General features: G+C 37.1%; 2 protein-coding genes and 1 long non-coding RNA gene across 3 annotated transcripts in view; 2 read left to right on the forward strand and 1 right to left on the reverse strand.

Moving 5' to 3' along the window:
- LOC107558004 (probable G-protein coupled receptor 158) overlaps positions 1–4,199 on the reverse strand; it is a 47,184-nt gene extending 42,985 nt beyond the window's left edge. The window contains exon 1 of the mRNA XM_016241605.1: positions 2,986–4,199. Coding sequence (XP_016097091.1) covers positions 2,986–3,869 — 884 coding nt within the window. The 5' untranslated portion in view covers positions 3,870–4,199. The remainder of the gene's footprint in view (positions 1–2,985) is intronic.
- Positions 4,200–12,405: 8,206 nt separating this feature from the next.
- prtfdc1b (phosphoribosyl transferase domain containing 1b) lies at positions 12,406–19,137 on the forward strand. Its single transcript, XM_016241606.1, has 5 exons — positions 12,406–12,473; positions 12,660–12,766; positions 14,672–14,855; positions 17,728–17,793; positions 19,072–19,137. Exons 1-5 carry the CDS (start codon positions 12,426–12,428, stop codon positions 19,135–19,137), a joined length of 471 nt encoding a protein of 156 aa, XP_016097092.1. The 5' UTR covers positions 12,406–12,425.
- Positions 19,138–20,053: 916 nt separating this feature from the next.
- On the forward strand, positions 20,054–20,666 carry LOC107558011 (uncharacterized). The gene is made up of 2 exons (XR_001605449.1): positions 20,054–20,085; positions 20,137–20,666. It is a non-coding gene; the product is annotated as an uncharacterized lncRNA (long non-coding RNA).
- Positions 20,667–23,667: the final 3,001 nt, after the last annotated feature.

Here is a 23,667-nt window from a genome sequence, read left to right on the forward strand (position 1 = left end):
ACATTACTGTGCTGAAAGAAAACCAGCATTCTGTCTGTGTATACTCTACTGCTTACACGTGTTCAAGAGTCTTTCTCTCCAATAAAAATGTCTGAATGGCATTGCATTAGATGACAAAATATCAGGCAAGTGGCATCTGCAAGCAAATGCTGCCAAGCCATCTTGGCAGTAACTTTTAACCAACTGATATCGCAGTTTCCATTGGATGTATGAAGTGAGTTTCCATCACATGAGTCAACTATGAATACGATCCACTAACCTTCCACAACCAGAAAGTGTCTAAATACTTATTGTATTTATTTTGAACAATATATATTATTCCATCTTTAAGACCTTGTGAAACATTCTACTTAAAAAGTGTGCTTGTGCTAACCTTATTCAAAGTACATCCTACTTGATATGCTATCTAATGACATGTAGACATTTAAATACTTTTAATCAGATTGGTTGGTTATAACTCAGTAACTGTACACTGACAGTAAAAGTTTTGAGTCCAGATTATTTCAAAACCTCATATATTAGAATAAGTTTTGACAATTCTTGCCTCAAATGAATATTCAACCATAATATCATCATATTTTTGCTGGGTAAACAAGTGAATCACACTAGCAGCATACATTAAGACAAGAGTCAATTATATAATTAACTGATTTTAAATAAAAGATGTTCTCAGGACAAAAGTATTTTTCATAGATGTCAGGTTGGGCAGGTTTTTTAAATCTTATGAATGTATACAATTTATTCATTTCAATATTTGATGCATTTTTTTATCAACTGTTTTGTGTTTCATTATTGTTTCACTGTTTAAATTTTGCTGCCTTTATTCAAGGAAGAAACTATGCTTCCAACCACAGGTCGGGAGCTGTAGTTCCAGCCAACTTTGCCATGCTTTTTGTGAATTTTTAATTCTTTCATGAAGTTTTCCTCAAAGGCTGCCCTCTGAACAGAATCTCCAGTCTCATATGTTATACACTTTGATAACATCCGTTTACCACACCACCATTCAAATGGATAATTTCCATTGCATTGCATAGATCACATCTGGCAGAAAACCATTACAGCTGCAATATCAGCAAATTCCAATGGCTGTTGATTATAAAAAACTGAGCACACATGAGTATCATATCATGTGTAGAGTTCAAGCGCAACTGGCCCAAAATTCTAAATGCATTCAAGTAACCAGTGCAGCCAGCAGCTTTTGTAATTCATTTATGGCTTGATTGATTTTGAAATTGCTAGGATCAGGTTAATGACCTGATGCTGTCGCTGGGTGATACCTAGCAATTTAGCACATTAACAATGACATTACTGTGCTGAAAGAAAACCAGCATTCTGTCTGTGTATACTCTACTGCTTACACGTGTTCAAGAGTCTTTCTCTCCAATAAAAATGTCTGAATGGCATTGCATTAGATGACAAAATATCAGGCAAGTGGCATCTGCAAGCAAATGCTGCCAAGCCATCTTGGCAGTAACTTTTAACCAACTGATATCGCAGTTTCCATTGGATGTATGAAGTGAGTTTCCATCACATGAGTCAACTATGAATACGATCCACTAACCTTCCACAACCAGAAAGTGTCTAAATACTTATTGTATTTATTTTGAACAATATATATTATTCCATCTTTAAGACCTTGTGAAACATTCTACTTAAAAAGTGTGCTTGTGCTAACCTTATTCAAAGTACATCCTACTTGATATGCTATCTAATGACATGTAGACATTTAAATACTTTTAATCAGATTGGTTGGTTATAACTCAGTAACTGTACACTGACAGTAAAAGTTTTGAGTCCAGATTATTTCAAAACCTCATATATTAGAATAAGTTTTGACAATTCTTGCCTCAAATGAATATTCAACCATAATATCATCATATTTTTGCTGGGTAAACAAGTGAATCACACTAGCAGCATACATTAAGACAAGAGTCAATTATATAATTAACTGATTTTAAATAAAAGATGTTCTCAGGACAAAAGTATTTTTCATAGATGTCAGGTTGGGCAGGTTTTTTAAATCTTATGAATGTATACAATTTATTCATTTCAATATTTGATGCATTTTTTTATCAACTGTTTTGTGTTTCATTATTGTTTCACTGTTTAAATTTTGCTGCCTTTATTCAAGGTTTCAAAGCGTTTATTGTCATATGCCCAGTGAGGAAAACAAGTTTCCCTGAGCAATGAAATTCTTACTTTGCTGTCCACAATGAGTGCCAAGACAGTGCAATGCTATACTACGGTGGCCGAGCAGTGCAAAGCAGATCACAATTCTGAAAACAAAATAACAAATTACAACAATTACAAAATATACACACACACACAAACTATACACATATACATACATACAATGTAAGAAACATAATAATAATAAAAACTATGCTGCAGTAATAGGAATATAATAAAAATAGAAATATAGACTATGTGTATCTATATATGCAACTATAGAGTAGAAATATAGAATGTGAAAATAGAAATATAGACTATGTATATGGTATCTACATATGCGAATGTACAGTATTAACTTATGTGCAAAAAAATGTTAGTTTTTTTAAAACACAAATTTAAAAGACAAATTCCTGTTGTGACAACTTACCCCACATAACAGGTCCGCACGTGTTCAGTGAACTCTAGTAGCCTATCATATTTTATTCTCACGGAAATGTGTATAGGTTTTTGTAGCCAAATCTTTAAGATATGTACCAACAGAAACTGACTTTTACAAATAATTCTGAGAAATATTCACTGGAATAATAATAAGTGACAACTTGCCCCGGTCAATCATATGACCTCGCATTAAACATAAGCTACTGCGTCATTAAATCACCAAAAAGTACCAATACATTGCGTAACTGTGTGTGTTAGTATGTGTTCAAACTAAAACCTGCTTGTCTTATATAAAAATGAATTTGGAGTTTGTGGGTCACAAAATCTAACTCGTTGTTCAGTCTGTTATGCTTAAGTTCATTAAGAGTGCCTTACCTAAACTCCGGCGCAGAGTAATTCTTCAGACCATAGAAACCAGCGGAGAGCGTCAGCAGCCAGTGCGGCACAAACCTGCCGTGCTCGCACTCTAGAAAGGGCGCAGACCACTTGACGTGACTTCTGTCCAGAAAATATTCGCCCTGCGCTGCTGGAAACCCTCGACTCTTTTCCGGCCTCTGGGGTCTCTTTCTGTCCCGAAACTCGTTGTACCAGTCGGACTCAGGCGTCCTGTTTTTAAGGCGATGGCGCGCGGTGTTGGACAGATCTTGAAGCACTATGCGCTCCTCGCCTCTGGTCGCCTGAAGGAACACCTGCGGACCGGGCGCCTCAGGAGACTCCGTGTGAAATGTGAGCACCGCCCGATGGATTTTAGGATTCCCTTCCAACATACTCGTCACGAGCGCGTGGTACCACTGGATATCCCTCCTCGGATGCTGCTCCCTGGAGCTGTTGGACTGCAGGAGCATGTTTAGGAAGTTGGTGGCGTGCGTCATGGTGTCGAGGACGCCGTGGAGGGAGGAGTGCGAGGCGGCGTGAGCTCCACCGCGGAGACTGCTCAGCTCATACCGCCGAGAGCAGCTGACATGCTCCAGGGTGGATGAGTCCCCCGTGTGCAGGAAAGCGGTGACCACCCGCGGCAGATCCTCCTCGAGCTTATGCGCCACCGCCGTCCGCTCAGTGCTGGAGATGGTCGGTTGCTGGTGCATCGTCTCCCCGGTGCTGTAAATCGGGTATTTAGCCTTGATTTCAGGATCTTTGTCATTTTCAGACCATTCCACGTAGCCGTAATTCGATCCCTTCGCAATTCCAATTAGCAGAAGAAGGTAGAGCAGGAATGCATCCATGCCTCGACGCCAGCGAGGACCTTGAACATTCTCCATCGACGTTCACTTCACGAGTGCGTCCATTCCTCAGCTCAGCGTAAACGGGCGTGCGTTCTCCAAAGTTACTCAACTCTAATGGCTCAATCAGACAAATCCACACACCGACCACGCCACCCACATCTGTGGATCTAACGCGTCAAGCCTCGGTAGATCTTGGAGCGACTTGTGGCGGGGGGCTGATTGTTTCCAAAAGCATCTTTCCCTCGTTACTGTACTGCAGACATGTGAATGGCCATTGCTCCTGTCAGTCTTGTGCACTTGGGTGAGGTGAAGAGAGACAAGGGATGCTGGTACGGGATGTTCTCATGGGCATATTAAGCAATCCTTGTCCATTCTTCTCCTCCATAATCCCATTGATATTAAATATGCATTATTTTGTATGCTAAATGTTACATTATTGTTAGGGCAACATTAAACCTGCACTGTAAAAAATGCACCTGAAAAATGTAAAAATTGGACAGCAAAACGTGTTAATTCTTAATAGTTTCTTTACAATTTACGATAAAAATGTACGTGATAACACGTAGTTTTACTGTGAAATATTAAAATGTGTTTTACCTTATAATTGCTTTTAGACCTATGTGTTTTTGCATTCACTGCCATTGCCCTGCTGATGGTCATAAATATGCTGGATGAGCAGAAAAAGTCATGTGATTAAAACAGGATACATTTACACTACGATATTAAAGTAAAAAGTACAAACGGCCTTATATGAGCCTTACGTGGATTTATTCTCTGTTTTGTTATCTGTTATGTGCATTAAGATGTTTATGTGGCATTTTATGTTGTTTGCTGCATAGCGCTTTATGCAACACAGATTGTTTCAAAGCAGCTTCACATTAATAAACAGAACAAATAACAGTGTTAATGTCTTAAATATTCATAAATTATGAAACAAATTAAATTTTAGCTGCAAAGCAGCTACAGCACACAAGTGTCATTATTCAGCTCAATTCTCAAATAATATAAGATTAGTCCTCTATCCATAATATTGCTTTCTCCATTTGAAAAGTCATCTCATCTGCATCAGGAGAGAAATATGCAGATATAAAGCACTGTTTACAAACAAAAACAGTCTAAAACAGCTCTAAACAAACAATTCAGTGGTTGTGATGTAAAAGGACAACAGGGAAATCAAGCATAGCGTTAGTTCTGGCAGGTCACGTTAGTCAAGCTCGCATCAGCTGACTCAGCTGATCCCCATCTACCTATAGGAATACGACACCTATCTAAGCATTCATATATAAGGTCCCTCAGTATTATCAGCAGTTTTTGCATTCCCCAATAGCTGATTACCCTCCTCCATCCCCAGCTCCTCCTCTGTCAGTCAGGATTCAGCCTTCTGATTCTCCTTTGAATCAGACTAATTCTAAAATGTGTACATAAAATTATTGAACTTTAACTATATCTGCAATTTGGTTCTGTTCTGTTTACCCTGGGGGGGGCTGCATGGATGCACAAGGAGTTCTTGCCCAGAACGGAATCATACCGCCAATCCAAACTGTATGCTAATTGTCAATCATCTTTGATGACAGTGGTCCTGACAGAATTACTTTTTTGACAGGAGGAAGCACTATTATAGATTAAGGACTCAAGCGATGGTTTAAAGTTAAAACGTCTTAATGATGGATTTGTTTCTTACAAACACGCAGCTTTTTACTTCAAAGACATTAACTGATTGACTGGAGTGGAGTGGAGTGGATTATTTGTGGATTATTGTGATGTTTTTATCAGCTGTTTGGACTCTCATTCTGACGGCACCCATTCACTGCAGAGCATCCATTGGTGAGCAAGTGATGTGATGCTACATTTCTCCAAATCTGTTATCAAAAGATACCAAAATATCCCTACAAGGACAGTAAAACCTGAAATCATCTATTGCCAGGAGCAGTAAACGATCCCCTCGAGGAAAATGGCTTATTAGGCACTAAACAATATCTTCATAAAAATATAATTGGCTCAGAATAAAAGCAACAGAAGTCATATACAATAATGTGAATCTAGTACACGCTTAGTATACTGCAGTTTTGTTTTGTTTTCAGCACATTATGACACTTATTTGAGACTGGCTTTTCACCAACACCAAAAAAATGGAAAGGGAATATGACTTAACAATTGACACTGTAAATGGTTTGTACAGTTTAAATAAACAGAAATGGACATTTCTTGTGTGGGAAAAAGTTAGTGTACACCTACATGTATCACTAGATGAAATATGAAGTGTCTAAAATTTGAGCTAAGTGCAAATCAGTAAAACATGATTAAGGCTACACTTCAAGGCCTATAATGTAAATCTCTGTACATCAGTCTGATTTCATCATGCATGGGAGTACATGGTACCGTGCCAAGATCAAAGAACTGCCAGAGCCCCTCAGAAGAAGTCTGGTGAACCAATTTCAAGCTGTTTAAAACCCACCTGTACAGATTTGGTCTGAACTGGATGTCAGCAAGGAAGAAGCTTCTTAAAATAGAATGCCATGGCGATATTGAAGTTTGTCATCCAATGCCTCCACAAGGAACAGGAGCAATGTGGCCGCAAAACCTCATGTTTGATGAAAAAAAAAACGAGGTGGAGGTGTTGTGGTGGAAAAGTCATTGTCTTAAGCAATTTATTGCAAACCAAAACAGAAACACAACAATCTACATTACAGCAAAGATTACACAAGAGCATATACAACAACACTAAAAAAGTGTTGCCATCATGTTTTTAACATGCAAACCCAATACTGAAAGCATCATTTACAATTTGATGAATTTTAGTTAAAAATATTTCACTTTTGAAATAAACGTGCAAATGCATAACAAAATTAAAACTTGTCATGTGATCATAAAACTACAAAAGGCCTTTAAGATAAAAGTGTACTGTAAATCTGTAAATAAGTGTTGTTTTTCTAACAACAAGATTCAAAAAGATGATTGGATTGCATTTTATAAGAAAATATTATTTTCGTTTTTTTTCTACTTCAAAGTTTCAAGTGTGCTTGCTATTGAAATTGCTTGTGAAATGTATTAGCAATTTCTCAATAGTAACTACAGTGATTTGGATGACTACTATATACAATTATTAACATATCATTTAACTTTTATAATCTGTATGGCCAAATGTATGTGTAATTTACAGGTTCAGCTATTCCAGTCATTTTTGTGAAGACAAGTTTTCGCAACCAAGCAATTAGAGGCTTTATGGGAAAAGCACCAGCAATCAGTTAAATACAATACTGTAATTAATATGATGTATGTATACTATGTTTTAAAGTGGACTGCATTCAGTGAAAATGAAACAGACTGTTTTCTAGGCTAGTGATATGGGATCTGGGAATATTATTTGTATTGTTTGGGGAAATAAGTTAACTTCAGCTACACGTGTAATGAACATGGATTGCACCGAACCCAAACTCTAGTCACTTGCACCCACATACCGATGCGCCACGCTCCGCCAGCAGCGGTGGCACCCATTGTGTGCGCTCCCGGTGACGTCATGGCGAGTGTCGTCATCAGCACTACAGAAGTGTGCGCGAGAAGAGCTCGATTCATTCAACGAGCTGAAAGAATCCAACATGGCAGGACGGGAACGCAAGCAAACAGACTTGGATAAAGGAATTGTGGTTTGTGCGCTTGCAAATAAATTAAAAGCATCGCAAATGAAGTTAGTGTGCAACCAAAGCTGGCGGATTGTACTTCATTGTAAACTTTGTGACCACGCTGTAAAAGTAGCCAACACGCAGTTGCAACTTTGCAACACGTGAAGAAAAAAAAATGCATATGTGTCTCATCTCAGCCGTGCTTTGCAGATCCCGGATGACTGGCCCGGGTACCCGCTGGACCTGTTCAACTCTCCCGAGCATTACTGCGAGGATCTGGAGTGCGTCTACATCCCACACGGGGTTATCATGGATAGGTACTGTAAATGAAATTAAGCGTAATCTAACCACTTACTGATGACGTCCACCGTGCAGACTGATGAACTCATTCTGCTGTTACAGGTTTAAATGAGATTTTAGATCTCAGACTTTTGGACCCCACCCCACTGCATAGACTATGAACAAATAAAAATGCCTATTTTATTACTGACTTTATTTCGTGCTGTATGTTCATTTTGAAAACATTTCAGCAATGCATTTGAGTTTGTAACGATTGTACTTTTTTAGATTTTAAATAGTTAGAACTACAGGGATTTACAGCATAGTGCCTAATTTATACTGAAATCAGTGTTTCTTAATGGACCTGGTAAAGTAGTTTTGAGATGAACATCTTTTTATTTTTATGCAAGCAAATGTATGCTAAAATTGTGTGAGAAATGGATATATGTGAGAGATTGCCTTTCCTTTTGAAAGCAATTCTGACTTTTTTCCACGCAATTCTGACTTTTTTTCCCGCGCAATTCTGACTTTTTTTCCCGCGCAATTCTGACTTTTTTCCCCCGCGCAATTCTGACTTTTTCCCGCGCAATTCTGACTTTTTCCCCCCGCGCAATTCTGACTTTTTTCCCCCGCGCAATTCTGACTTTTTCCCGCGCAATTCTGACTTTTTCCCCCCGCGAAATTCTGACTTTTTTCCCCCGCGCGATTCTGACTTTTTTGTCCCGCGCGATTCTGACTTTTTTGTCCCGCGCGATTCTGACTTTTTTTCCCGCGCGATTCTGACTTTTTCCGTGCAATTCTGACTTTTTTTTCCCGCGCAATTCTGACTCTTTTTTTTTTTTTTCGCGCAATTCTGACTCTTTTTTTCCCACGCAATTCTGACTTTTTTGTCCCGCGCGATTCTTACTTTTTTTTCAATTCTGTACTGGACAGTTAAATGAAATCTCTGTAAAACTTTTTTTGAAAACATTTCAGCAATGCATTTGAGTTTGTAACGATTGTACTTTTTTAGATTTTAAATAGTTAGAACTACAGGGATTTACAGCATAGTGCCTAATTTATACTGAAATCAGTGTTTCTTAATGGACCTGGTAAAGTAGTTTTGAGATGAACATCTTTTTATTTTTATGCAAGCAAATGTATGCTAAAATTGTGTGAGAAATGGATATATGTGAGAGATTGCCTTTCCTTTTGAAAGCAATTCTGACTTTTTTCCACGCATTCTGACTTTTTTGTCCCGCGCAATTCTGACTTTTTTGTCCCGCGCAATTCTGACTTTTTTGTCCCGCGATTCTGACTTTTTTTCCCGCGCGATTCTGACTTTTTTCCCCGCGCAATTCTGACTCTTTTTTTTTTTTCGCGCAATTCTGACTCTTTTTTTCCCGCGCAATTCTGACTTTTTTGTCCCGCGCGATTCTGACTTTTTTTTCAATTCTGTACTGGACAGTTAAATGAAATCTCTGTAAAACTTTACAATAAGGTTCCATTAGTTAATGTATTAACTAACATGAACAAACAATACTTTTATTACAGTATTGATTCATCTTTGTTAATGTTAGTTACAGTCGCTCATTGTTGGTTCATATTAATTCACAGTGCATTAACTAATGTTAACAAGCACAACTTTTCAATTTACGATAAAAATGTACGTGATAACACGTAGTTTTACTGTGAAATATTAAAATGTGTTTTACCTTATAATTGCTTTTAGACCTATGTGTTTTTGCATTCACTGCCATTGCCCTGCTGATGGTCATAAATATGCTGGATGAGCAGAAAAAGTCATGTGATTAAAACAGGATACATTTACACTACGATATTAAAGTAAAAAGTACAAACGGCCTTATATGAGCCTTACGTGGATTTATTCTCTGTTTTGTTATCTGTTATGTGCATTAAGATGTTTATGTGGCATTTTATGTTGTTTGCTGCATAGCGCTTTATGCAACACAGATTGTTTCAAAGCAGCTTCACATTAATAAACAGAACAAATAACAGTGTTAATGTCTTAAATATTCATAAATTATGAAACAAATTAAATTTTAGCTGCAAAGCAGCTACAGCACACAAGTGTCATTATTCAGCTCAATTCTCAAATAATATAAGATTAGTCCTCTATCCATAATATTGCTTTCTCCATTTGAAAAGTCATCTCATCTGCATCAGGAGAGAAATATGCAGATATAAAGCACTGTTTACAAACAAAAACAGTCTAAAACAGCTCTAAACAAACAATTCAGTGGTTGTGATGTAAAAGGACAACAGGGAAATCAAGCATAGCGTTAGTTCTGGCAGGTCACGTTAGTCAAGCTCGCATCAGCTGACTCAGCTGATCCCCATCTACCTATAGGAATACGACACCTATCTAAGCATTCATATATAAGGTCCCTCAGTATTATCAGCAGTTTTTGCATTGCTCAATAGCTGATTACCCTCCTCCATCCCCAGCTCCTCCTCTGTCAGTCAGGATTCAGCCTTCTGATTCTCCTTTGAATCAGACTAATTCTAAAATGTGTACATAAAATTATTGAACTTTAACTATATCTGCAATTTGGTTCTGTTCTGTTTACCCTGGGGGGGGCTGCATGGATGCACAAGGAGTTCTTGCCCAGAACGGAATCATACCGCCAATCCAAACTGTATGCTAATTGTCAATCATCTTTGATGACAGTGGTCCTGACAGAATTACTTTTTTGACAGGAGGAAGCACTATTATAGATTAAGGACTCAAGCGATGGTTTAAAGTTAAAACGTCTTAATGATGGATTTGTTTCTTACAAACACGCAGCTTTTTACTTCAAAGACATTAACTGATTGACTGGAGTGGAGTGGAGTGGATTATTTGTGGATTATTGTGATGTTTTTATCAGCTGTTTGGACTCTCATTCTGACGGCACCCATTCACTGCAGAGCATCCATTGGTGAGCAAGTGATGTGATGCTACATTTCTCCAAATCTGTTATCAAAAGATACCAAAATATCCCTACAAGGACAGTAAAACCTGAAATCATCTATTGCCAGGAGCAGTAAACGATCCCCTCGAGGAAAATGGCTTATTAGGCACTAAACAATATCTTCATAAAAATATAATTGGCTCAGAATAAAAGCAACAGAAGTCATATACAATAATGTGAATCTAGTACACGCTTAGTATACTGCAGTTTTGTTTTGTTTTCAGCACATTATGACACTTATTTGAGACTGGCTTTTCACCAACACCAAAAAAATGGAAAGGGAATATGACTTAACAATTGACACTGTAAATGGTTTGTACAGTTTAAATAAACAGAAATGGACATTTCTTGTGTGGGAAAAAGTTAGTGTACACCTACATGTATCACTAGATGAAATATGAAGTGTCTAAAATTTGAGCTAAGTGCAAATCAGTAAAACATGATTAAGGCTACACTTCAAGGCCTATAATGTAAATCTCTGTACATCAGTCTGATTTCATCATGCATGGGAGTACATGGTACCGTGCCAAGATCAAAGAACTGCCAGAGCCCCTCAGAAGAAGTCTGGTGAACCAATTTCAAGCTGTTTAAAACCCACCTGTACAGATTTGGTCTGAACTGGATGTCAGCAAGGAAGAAGCTTCTTAAAATAGAATGCCATGGCGATATTGAAGTTTGTCATCCAATGCCTCCACAAGGAACAGGAGCAATGTGGCCGCAAAACCTCATGTTTGATGAAAAAAAAAACGAGGTGGAGGTGTTGTGGTGGAAAAGTCATTGTCTTAAGCAATTTATTGCAAACCAAAACAGAAACACAACAATCTACATTACAGCAAAGATTACACAAGAGCATATACAACAACACTAAAAAAGTGTTGCCATCATGTTTTTAACATGCAAACCCAATACTGAAAGCATCATTTACAATTTGATGAATTTTAGTTAAAAATATTTCACTTTTGAAATAAACGTGCAAATGCATAACAAAATAAAAACTTGTCATGTGATCATAAAACTACAAAAGGCCTTTAAGATAAAAGTGTACTGTAAATCTGTAAATAAGTGTTGTTTTTCTACGTTTTTCTAACAAAAAGATGATTGGATTGCATTTTATAAGAAAATATTATTTTCGTTTTTTTTCTACTTCAAAGTTTCAAGTGTGCTTGCTATTGAAATTGCTTGTGAAATGTATTAGCAATTTCTCAATAGTAACTACAGTGATTTGGATGACTACTATATACAATTATTAACATATCATTTAACTTTTATAATCTGTATGGCCAAATGTATGTGTAATTTACAGGTTCAGCTATTCCAGTCATTTTTGTGAAGACAAGTTTTCGCAACCAAGCAATTAGAGGCTTTATGGGAAAAGCACCAGCAATCAGTTAAATACAATACTGTAATTAATATGATGTATGTATACTATGTTTTAAAGTGGACTGCATTCAGTGAAAATGAAACAGACTGTTTTCTAGGCTAGTGATATGGGATCTGGGAATATTATTTGTATTGTTTGGGGAAATAAGTTAACTTCAGCTACACGTGTAATGAACATGGATTGCACCGAACCCAAACTCTAGTCACTTGCACCCACATACCGATGCGCCACGCTCCGCCAGCAGCGGTGGCACCCATTGTGTGCGCTCCCGGTGACGTCATGGCGAGTGTCGTCATCAGCACTACAGAAGTGTGCGCGAGAAGAGCTCGATTCATTCAACGAGCTGAAAGAATCCAACATGGCAGGACGGGAACGCAAGCAAACAGACTTGGATAAAGGAATTGTGGTTTGTGCGCTTGCAAATAAATTAAAAGCATCGCAAATGAAGTTAGTGTGCAACCAAAGCTGGCGGATTGTACTTCATTGTAAACTTTGTGACCACGCTGTAAAAGTAGCCAACACGCAGTTGCAACTTTGCAACACGTGAAGAAAAAAAAATGCATATGTGTCTCATCTCAGCCGTGCTTTGCAGATCCCGGATGACTGGCCCGGGTACCCGCTGGACCTGTTCAACTCTCCCGAGCATTACTGCGAGGATCTGGAGTGCGTCTACATCCCACACGGGGTTATCATGGATAGGTACTGTAAATGAAATTAAGCGTAATCTAACCATTTACTGATGACGTCCACCGTGCAGACTGATGAACTCATTCTGCTGTTACAGGTTTAAATGAGATTTTAGATCTCAGACTTTTGGACCCCACCCCACTGCATAGACTATGAACAAATAAAAATGCCTATTTTATTACTGACTTTATTTCGTGCTGTATGTTCATTTTGAAAACATTTCAGCAATGCATTTGAGTTTGTAACGATTGTACTTTTTTAGATTTTAAATAGTTAGAACTACAGGGATTTACAGCATAGTGCCTAATTTATACTGAAATCAGTGTTTCTTAATGGACCTGGTAAAGTAGTTTTGAGATGAACATCTTTTTATTTTTATGCAAGCAAATGTATGCTAAAATTGTGTGAGAAATGGATATATGTGAGAGATTGCCTTTCCTTTTGAAAGCAATTCTGACTTTTTTCCACGCAATTCTGACTTTTTTTCCCGCGCAATTCTGACTTTTTTGTCCCGCGCAATTCTGACTTTTTTGTCCCGCGCAATTCTGACTTTTTTGTCCCGCGCAATTCTGACTTTTTTGTCCCGCGCAATTCTGACTTTTTTGTCCCGCGCAATTCTGACTTTTTTGTCCCGCGCAATTCTGACTTTTTTGTCCCGCGCAATTCTGACTTTTTTGTCCCGCGCAATTCTGACTTTTTTGTCCCGCGCAATTCTGACTTTTTTGTCCCGCGCAATTCTGACTTTTTTGTCCGCGCAATTCTGACTCTTTTTTTCCCGCGCAATTCTGACTTTTTTGTCCCGCGCGATTCTGACTTTTTTTTCAATTCTGTACTGGACAGTTAAATGAAATCTCTGTAAAACTTTACAATAAGGTTCCATTAGTTAATGTATTAACTAACATGAACAAACAATACTTTTATTACAGTATTGATTCATCTTTGTTAATGTTAGTTACAGTCGCTCATTGTTGGTTCATATTAATTCACAGTGCATTAACTAATGTTAACAAGCACAACTTTTGATTTGAATAATGCATTATTAAATGTTGACATGAACAATACTTCTAGCATTTATTAATCTTAGTTAATGTTAACTATAGTAGTTAACTAATGAACCTTATTGTAAAGTGTTACCGAAATCCCACAGGAAATGATATTAGTCTTAATAGTCATATTGGGACCTATGTGTTCTAAAATAATATTTTTGTCGGAAAATTCCCATTAGGATCAGGCATGGTTCTAAGAAGGATTATTTGACCAGTTATTTAGCAGCCATATCACCCTGCAGCCCAAGACTGGTTTGCCCACTGAAGCTAAGCAGGGCTGGTCAGTACCTGGATGGGAGACCTCTTGGGAGAACTAGGTTGCTGCTGGAAGAGGTGTTAGTGAGGCCAGCAGGGGGTGCTCACCCTGTGGTCTGTGTGGGTCCTAACGCCCCAGTATAGTGACGGGGACACTATACTGTAAAAAGCACCATCCTTCGGATGAGACGTTAAACCGAGGTCCTGACTCTCTATGGTCATTAAAAATCCCAGGATGTCTTTCGAAAAAGAGGAGGGGTATAACCCCGGCATCCTGGCCAAATTCGCCCATTGGCCTCTGACCATCATGGCCTCCTAACAATCCCCATATCTGCTGATTGGCTTCATCACTCTGTCTCCTCTCCACCAGTAAGCTGGTGTGCGGTGGGTGTTCTGGCGCAATATGGCTGCCGTCGCATCATCCAGGTGGATGCTGCACACTGGTGGTGGTTGAGGAGATTCCCCCCTTCTATGTAAAATAAAAATTATTATTATAATGACAATGAAGCATGTAGACATTGCGTTCATTTATTTCTAACAATTCAGTGTGAAAAACAAACATTTTTGGATCAATATAGACAAATAGACTTTGTTGTGCTGTGATGGGATTTTCCAGGACAGAGAGACTGGCCAGAAATATCATGGATGATCTTGGAGATCATGACATCGTGGTGCTGTGTGTGCTGAAGGGAGGTTATCAGTTCTGCGCTGACCTGGTGGACTGCATCAAAGTCCTGTGCCGACACTCCAACAAGACCCTTCCCATGAGGGTGGACTTCATCCGGCTCAAGAGCTACCTGGTGAGCACCCATGGAGTTTAGTGTTTTTGAACTCTGTTTCTGAGAGTTTCTTCCATAGATGTCATTTTTCCATTTTCCTCAGAATTTGAATGTAGAGCAAATTTAAAATGATTTTCCTAACATGCTAAAAGAGCATGAAACTGCTTAGATCATGTGATGAATCACAAGTTTCTTTCATACTCGTGCACGTGGACACAAATATTTTCTTTTACAAATGCCACTTTGTTTGTGATTTTCTCAGCATGCCTTCATGGTCATAATGAGTCTTGGCTTTCTTGCATGCAAATTGCTGTGTGAAGCCAGACATGCAACCAAACCTGATGACATTTCTGATTGTAATCAGTGTTTGTGCTGCTTCATATTTTTGTGGAAACCATGATGATACAGTTTTTTAAGTTCCTTTGATTAATAGCAAGTTAAAAAGGACCAATAAGTCACTAAAGTGTCTGTAAAGGCCTAGAGTAAAATAGTATATCAAAAAATATATTAGTTTAATAAATAGCATATTTTTGCTCCAACATTTTAAAAACCTGAGGCATTTTTGTCAGTTTCAGTAGAGTTTGTTCTGATTAAAGGGTTAGTTCACCCCAAAATGAAAATTCTGTCATTAATTACTCACCCTCATGCCGTTCCAAACCCGTAAAACTTTCGTTCATCTTCAGAACACAAATTAAGATATCTTTGATTAAATGTGAAAGCTCTCAGACCCTGCATATACAGCAACGCAACTGTAATGTTCCCAGGTCCAGAAACGTAGTAAAACATCGGTAAAACAGTCCATGTGACATCAGTGGTTCAACTTCAGTTTTGCGAAACTACGAGAATACTTTTTGAGTGCAAAGAAAACAAGTCACATAATTTATTCATTCTTTCATACTCGTGCACGTGGACACAAATATTTTCTTTTACAAATGCCACTTTGTTTGTGATTTTCTCAGCATGCCTTCATGGTCATAATGAGTCTTGGCTTTCTTGCATGCAAATTGCTGTGTGAAGCCAGACATGCAACCAAACCTGATGACATTTCTGATTGTAATCAGTGTTTGTGCTGCTTCATATTTTTGTGGAAACCATGATGATACAGTTTTTTAAGTTCCTTTGATTAATAGCAAGTTAAAAAGGACCAATAAGTCACTAAAGTGTCTGTAAAGGCCTAGAGTAAAATAGTATATCAAAAAATATATTAGTTTAATAAATAGCATATTTTTGCTCCAACATTTTAAAAACCTGAGGCATTTTTGTCAGTTTCAGTAGAGTTTGTTCTGATTAAAGGGTTAGTTCACCCCAAAATGAAAATTCTGTCATTAATTACTCACCCTCATGCCGTTCCAAACCCGTAAAACTTTCGTTCATCTTCAGAACACAAATTAAGATATCTTCGATTAAATGTGAAAGCTCTCAGACCCTGCATATACAGCAACACAACTGTAATGTTCCCAGGTCCAGAAACGTAGTAAAACATCGGTAAAACAGTCCATGTGACATCAGTGGTTCAACTTCAGTTTTGCGAAACTACGAGAATACTTTTTGAGTGCAAAGAAAACAAGTCACATAATTTATTCAACAATTCTTCTCCACCGAGTTACGTCTTCCGCCATTTTGGAGAGTACCCAAGAGCGTAATCGACGTAATCAGCGTTGTTTACGTTCAGGGGAGAAAGCGCACACGTAAACGCAATCAGCGTTGTTTATGCTTGGGGGGGGGAAAACATGCGTATGCGTTGTGATACGTCTCCCGCCATTTTGGAGAGTAACTCGGGGGAGAAGAATTGTTGAATACATTTTCTAATTTGTTTTCTTTGCGCTCAAAAAGTATTCTCGTAGCTTCGTAAAACTGAAGTTGAGCCACTGTCACATGGACTGTTTTACCGATGTCCTTACCAGTGTTGGGGAAAGTTACTTTGAAAAGTAATGCATTACAATATTGCGTTACTCCATAAAAAAGTAACTAATTACATTACTTAGTTACTTTTTATGGAAAGTAATGCGTTACGTTACTTTTGCGTTACTTTCGCGTTACTTTTTAAATATGAGCAGGACTTGATTGTTTTTAATATAATAAGTTGTATTTATAGCAAATGTAAAAGCCCTTTCATAACAAAAAGTGTAATGAATAAACCTCAGGCTGAAGCAAAAGTAAATTCACGTCTGTACAGTAGAACACAGAAGGTTCAACACTCTTCAGCAATAAAAAAAATAATGTAGCACAATTGTTAGTTTCTCTAAATAGTAACTCCGATATTTTCTTGTAAATTAAAAAGTAATGCGTTACTTTACTAGTTACTTGGAAAAAGTAATCTGATTACGTAACTCTATGCACGGTCTGAGAGCTCTTACATTTCATCAAAAGTATCTTAATTTGTGTTCTGAAGATGAACGAAGGTCTTACGGGTTTGGATCAACATGAGGGTGAGTAATTAATGACAGAATTTTCATTTTGGGGTGAACTAACCCTTTAATGAAATGTGAATGTTGTTGTTGTTGCCTGTTGTCTGTATTTTATGTATTTAGTCAACAGAGGGCGTTGTGACTTTATATTCATCACGCTCTGTATCTCCGCTCAGCCTAGAGATTGTGAAGTCAGTTATCAGCTTTGAGGCTCTGCTGACATTTTTTCAACTAAAGCCTATGTTTGTCGAACCCAGGTGGATCTAGGATAACTGGCATTTATTGTACGCTAAATCACTTTGTCTGGAAAGCATCACTAGCATGACACTAGATTGATCTAATGTCTTGGCTCATTTATAGTAGATAGTAAGTCTTTCCAGACGCATTGGTCGAAGTAAATATGTACTAAATGTCATTTTTTTCCTTACGATGAAATATAATATATATATATTATATATAAAATATAATACTTGATTTCACTCCAGAATGACCAGTCAACTCAAGATCTTCACATAGAAGGAGCAGAGAACCTGTCTGTGCTGAGTGGAAAGGTAAAGATTTTCTCAGCCGCCTTATGAAACCTGGCCATATAATGTCAATATGCTTAAAAAAAAAAAAAGTTTCCTTATGAGAAATATAATGATTTTATTTTTCTTTTAAGTTTTTGACTTTGTGGTGAAATGTGACCTGGACATGTTTTTTGAGATTCGCCTTTTGAATAGTATTTAAATGAACTAGGCATAATTTGCTTGTTAGGAGCACTGTGAGAGAATGTCATTTTTCTCTGTTGTGTTCTTGAAACGTTTTTGAAAGGTAAATGCTTAAAGTTGACTCGTCGGTTTCTGTGGAATACACAGGTTTACAGGTCAAATGTCCGCAAGCAAGACATGCAAAAGACACACACACTGATACAAACACACACACACACACACACACAGAGAGAGAGAGAGACACACCATAGCATTCTATTCCCATTCATATCATTTCTGTAGACATATCCGTGAACTATTTTTATTTGACTTAAACACTATAATCTAAAGACAATAACAAAGCAAAACAAGTAAAAAGAGTTATTGTAAAATAAAAATAAAATAGTAATTGATGACTAATTTAAATATGCATCTATTTTCTTTTTCTGTATTCTTTCACAAATATTATCATGCCATTTTACAAATTTCCCTTCATTAAAACCATTTTATAATAATTATACTATTATGTCTATATAATTGCATCCTATATTTTTTCTAAATTCTTTAATTTTATTATTAGCTCTAATTATGATGGATTTTAAGTTCAGTTCCTGGTTAAGTGCAGTGATTCTGAATATGTGTGCTAGACATGACTGAGAGGTTGGAGTTTGTCAAAGGTTTATGATGTCTAATTCTTCAGTAAGAGGATTGATCTGCTCCGTTGCGCAGGTAATTGGGTTTTCCCAGCAGAGCTCAGGATTGTGATACAGTGAAACACACACAGTTCTTTAGTAAAAGATCTTTTGTCTTTTTATTTCCCCCTGAATATGAATTCTCTCTGTTTTCAACTTGGAAATAAAGCAGTTTTTTTCTGTTTGTTTGGTGGTCTACACACAATAATAAATAGATTTTATACAAATTTTCTTAGTTTTTTGTTAGACAAAAATGCATCCAGTCTAGCTCATGGGTAAATCTAATGAAAACAGGACAAGCTTTACCCCAAAATAAATTATTCAAAATATTTAAGCACAAATTCTCATTAGTATGTGAGTTATTTTTATGTAAGTATGTTGTGTGATGTTGATATATCCTGAGCGTTCAGTGTCTCATCTTTTTTGTGTTTCTTTACATGTCCTGAAGAACGTCCTGATTGTGGAGGTACGTCTGCTGTCTGTCTGGATAAACTCGCTCCCTCGATCACTTTAATATCCTTCCAGATAAACAAAGGCCTTTCAGATGCTTTATTCTTCTGCTTATTGCCCCGCTTTCACAATATGCTTGAACATTTCAGAGGTCAGTCAATCATGTACCATGTGCATCTATTTATTCAAGCAAAAAAGCTGCATTTATTCCACGGCGCTTAGAAGCAGGATGATTGTTTTTAGTCGTGACTGTCATTTTTGCAATCTTTCCGCTTTTAATGATGCGATACGTTCACTACATTTAGTTTTGATTTGTTGTTAAATAAGTTAGCATAATACATTTTATTTTTCTTTGTTTACAGTCTGATCCAGCTACAAAAGTGCAAAAGTACAATATTAACATTTCTCTAAAAATAACAGGGCCTACATTAAATATATTTGCATGCGTAAAAATTCTATAATATGTGACCCTGGACCACAAAACCATCTGAAAGCTGAATAAATAAGCTTTCCATTGATGGAAAAGGATTTGTTACGATAGGACAATATTTGGCTGAGATACAACTATTTGAAAATCTGAGGATGCAAAAAAATTTAATCTCAGACGCTTGCAGAAAAAGGCTTCCCAAAACAAAGTTACTGGGTTAATCTTTTTCACGTTTCCTTGTTTGGTAGATGCACTGGGGACCTGATTATAGCACTTAAAACCTGGAACTTGGATGTTCATGATATGTCACCTTTAAATGATGGAAATATTACTCAGGGGGATCTTCAAGTAAACATAAGGGGTTCAGTTAACCAAAAAAGTTTGGAAGTCTCTGAACTATCATATCAGTACTCGGTTCAGTCTAATTAAAGTTGTAGACTATTTTACAAATTTTTTATTTTTATGCTTATAGAGCCTTTTTCAGTTAGTAAACATTGTGAAGTTTTAGGGAAACAGAAATACAAGATCTGAAGAAGATGATCTCACTCGTATATGAGTGTCTGAAGGCTGACTGGAGGATGGAAGGTGTCTGTGGATCTCACACAATGTGTTATCAAACACCTTTATCAAAAGAAGATCTCCTGTTCTCCTTGCGTTCGATATGGACCGGTTTCACTGGTTAGAAATTAAGTACTGGGTTACAACTGACTGAATACCACATGTACCCTATGCATAGAGAAGTAAGCAGAAATAGCACACTAACATACTACTCTCACTGTAATATACATGTTAGTATGCTATTTAGTCATTAAAGGGATAGTTGAACAAATGTGTCATTGGTTTGGAATGACATGAGGGTGAGAAAATGACAGATTTTCTATTTTTGGGTGAACTGTCCCTTTAAGACTAAGTGTGTCTCATTTTAACAAGTGGCCCGACTGTCATTACAATGCAAATATGAATTGTGTGCCATTCAATAATGGAAAGCTGTTTACTTATACTGTTAATTATAAATATTTCACTTTCAATTTTTCACCAGCAGAAGCTATAATATGTGAACTGCAGCTTAAGAAATTGTTGGCCAACTTTTGTGGAAGGTTACAATTATGTGAACGTGTATACATTTTATAACATTTCCATGTAACAGCATTAAAATTTTATGCATTTGTATTTGTCACTTGCATCATTTTTGTTTATTCAGTATTGGACAGATGAAAAGCCTGCTTGTTTGGTTATGGCTCATTTGCTGTGGTATTGTTACTTCGGAAGACGACTCAAACATGCCACACACCTGTACACACACACACACACGCAATGGGATGAAGTGGAACAGAGTGTGCCTGGGTTTGTGTTATGTAACTGCGTCTTTTGCTCATTGTTTCTCTGCCCAGCCTCTTCTGCTCGTCTGACGGCTGCTTGTGTTCAGCGCAGGTGAATTATGTGGCACGTTTCTGTCAGATATAACGTCCAGTTTCAGGTGTACCTGTGGTGAAAGCGCCCTAAAGTCATGCACAACAGGTATGACAGTAATATCAGGTTCATATTTGTCACTATACTCTTTAGAAAACTCTGATGTTTGCTTGACAAAGCATTGTCTAATTTAAAAAATAAAAAGTTTAAAAGGCTTTGATGTTGAAAGCTTGTATAGTTATACCTTTCGACATTTGAATGCTTTAACCCTCATAATGCATTCGAGTCCGTTTTGACCCGGAAGAGATGCATAAAGTTTTTTTAGTTACACATTTCATGTACAGGTCACTTTGGACTTGTATATGTAAAAATACTTTTTGTAAAATTATCTATGAAGTTATTAGTCCCAGAAAACTTTTGTAAAATATATTTCCCCATGTTTCACACTCTTTCGGAGATGAATTCTGTGAATTCATGAATATGTTTGCCTATTGTCAAACTATTGCAGCATGAAAAATTTATTATTTAGTTTATGAAAGTAAAATGAATGTTTTGTTTGAAAACTTTTCAGAATTATATTTGCTGTTTTGATGGTTTTTTTAGAAATACATATGCAGGTTTCATATATTTGTACTGTTTTTGATCAATCATGAGTTTTTTTTATTTCAATTTAATGATTGAATTTAATGATTGAACAATTCCATTCATTCCAATACTAGTAATTCTCAGATTATATGTCCTTATAAATTTTGTACAATTATATATTCATCTGAAATTTCTTATTAATGTTGAGAAAAATATGTATTTTGCAGCAGGTTTTTGGTGAGGTTCATGTGTAGTTAGAAATTTTTCAATTAAAAGGGTCATATGATGCTGCTAAAAAGAACATTGTTTTGTGTATTTGGTGTAATGAAATGTGTCTATGGTTTAAGGTTCAAAAAACACATTATTTTCCACATACTGTACATTATTGTTTCTCCTCTATGCCCCGCCTTCTTGAAATGCGTAGATTTTTACAAAGCTCATCGATCTGTAAAAGCGAGGTGTGTTCTGATTGGCCAGCTATCCAGTGTGTTGTGATTGTCCGAATACCTCAAGCATGTGGCGGAAATGTTACGTCCCTTACCATGTGACGACCCCGGGCTGGACTCCGCTTCGTCCACGGTGAAAGCCGATCTAGTGATCCACAGCGCGAAGTTGAAGTAATTCCTCAGCGACCAGCACGGATCAGCTCTAGGCATGACGAAGCGGATATCATCCTCTTTTGGAAGACCAAACAAAGTAGTTTAGCTTTCACAACGAAACACACAGCGCCTTCACGACATGGCGGCGGCAAAAACAATACTACAGCGAGAATAAAAGTTACGCCTTCTTTCTTTGCGTGAACATTTGGGCGGCGTTATGCAAATCTTCCCACATAGTGATGTAGATATGTGGGGGCGTGTTAGAACTAGCCGTTTTAGGTAGGCGTGGCTGACTCTGAACTTTTATAAAGAAAATCTCTTTGGATTTGAGACTTTAGTCTTTGCAACTTTACAGATCTTTATGCACCAAGAGCGTATCACTCCACAGAGAAAGGAAAAATTGAAATCGCATCATATGACCCCTTTAAGAAAAAAGTATGCAGTAATAGCATGGTAAATCATGGTAACATTCAAACCTTTGGAAGTTGCTGATCAGATACAATATGGTTTTAATCGAAAAGAAAATTAAGTTACAAGTGTTTTATAAAATAACGATTGCTGAGTTTGGTGGATGTAGCTTGAAAATTTGTTACAGTCAAAAAAGGATTTCGTTGTTTTGAGAAGAGCTTGTACAATAACAGTGCTCTGTCATTTTGTCAAGCTAACATAATGAATTGTCATTTTGATGCTGATTAGCAATTAAACAAAATTGCTGACCAAAATTATAGAATCATGGAACTATATATAAATATCAAGAACCTAATTAGGAATTTGGCCACAATTTGCCTTTAGAGCAGCTTTAATAACCAATAAAGATTTACAAATATGTAGAAAGTGATAGGAGAAGCCATGAACACCTTTTGTCTTCATTGTGGTGGTGTTCATGAAATTGACTCGTGTGTGTGTGTGTGTGTGTGTGTGTGTGTGGAGACGATTTCATTCTGGAATTTGGGAATGTTATAAGTGATTAGTGTTTGCACCCTGCCGTACCTGGTCCTGTTAAATGACTTGATATTTCTTGGCCATTAAAACCCCTCATTAGACCAAATGACTCCCACAGGACTGCTGTCCATGTCATTAGGGATTTCCAGCATGTTTAACAGATGGCAACAGACTTCGTGAGATAAAGGCATCCTTTGACTTGTCAAAAACAAAGTCATCCCAATGCATGAAATTAAGTCTTTAATGAGTCCTATCAAGATATGTAGCTTGTTCATTGCTCAGGGCTCTAGAGTACTTTGCCTGAGAGTCCTGCTAAAATGATTTGTTTACTGCTGTTTTGTTCATACTTTGAATTTGAACAAAATCCTAACCACTTTTACTTTATATCTGCACAGAAAGAAAAAAAATCCTAAATGCATCCTACTTTATAAATCAAAGTGCATCTTAAATTCAAGTGAACATGTGCAATTCAATATATGAATTCAATTAATTTCAGTACTGTAATTATCACAAAGCAGTTGCTCATTTGCTAATTCTATAACATTAATGCATGTTGTTTTTATCTTTACATTTAAATAAACAATGTTTGATTATTTTTATAACTAGTATATAGTGCAAAATGTTTGTATGC

The sequence above is a fragment of the Sinocyclocheilus grahami genome, unplaced genomic scaffold (genome assembly GCF_001515645.1).
Source record: "Sinocyclocheilus grahami isolate Dianchi unplaced genomic scaffold, SAMN03320097.WGS_v1.1 scaffold628.1, whole genome shotgun sequence".
Taxonomy (NCBI): Eukaryota; Metazoa; Chordata; class Actinopteri; order Cypriniformes; family Cyprinidae; genus Sinocyclocheilus; species Sinocyclocheilus grahami.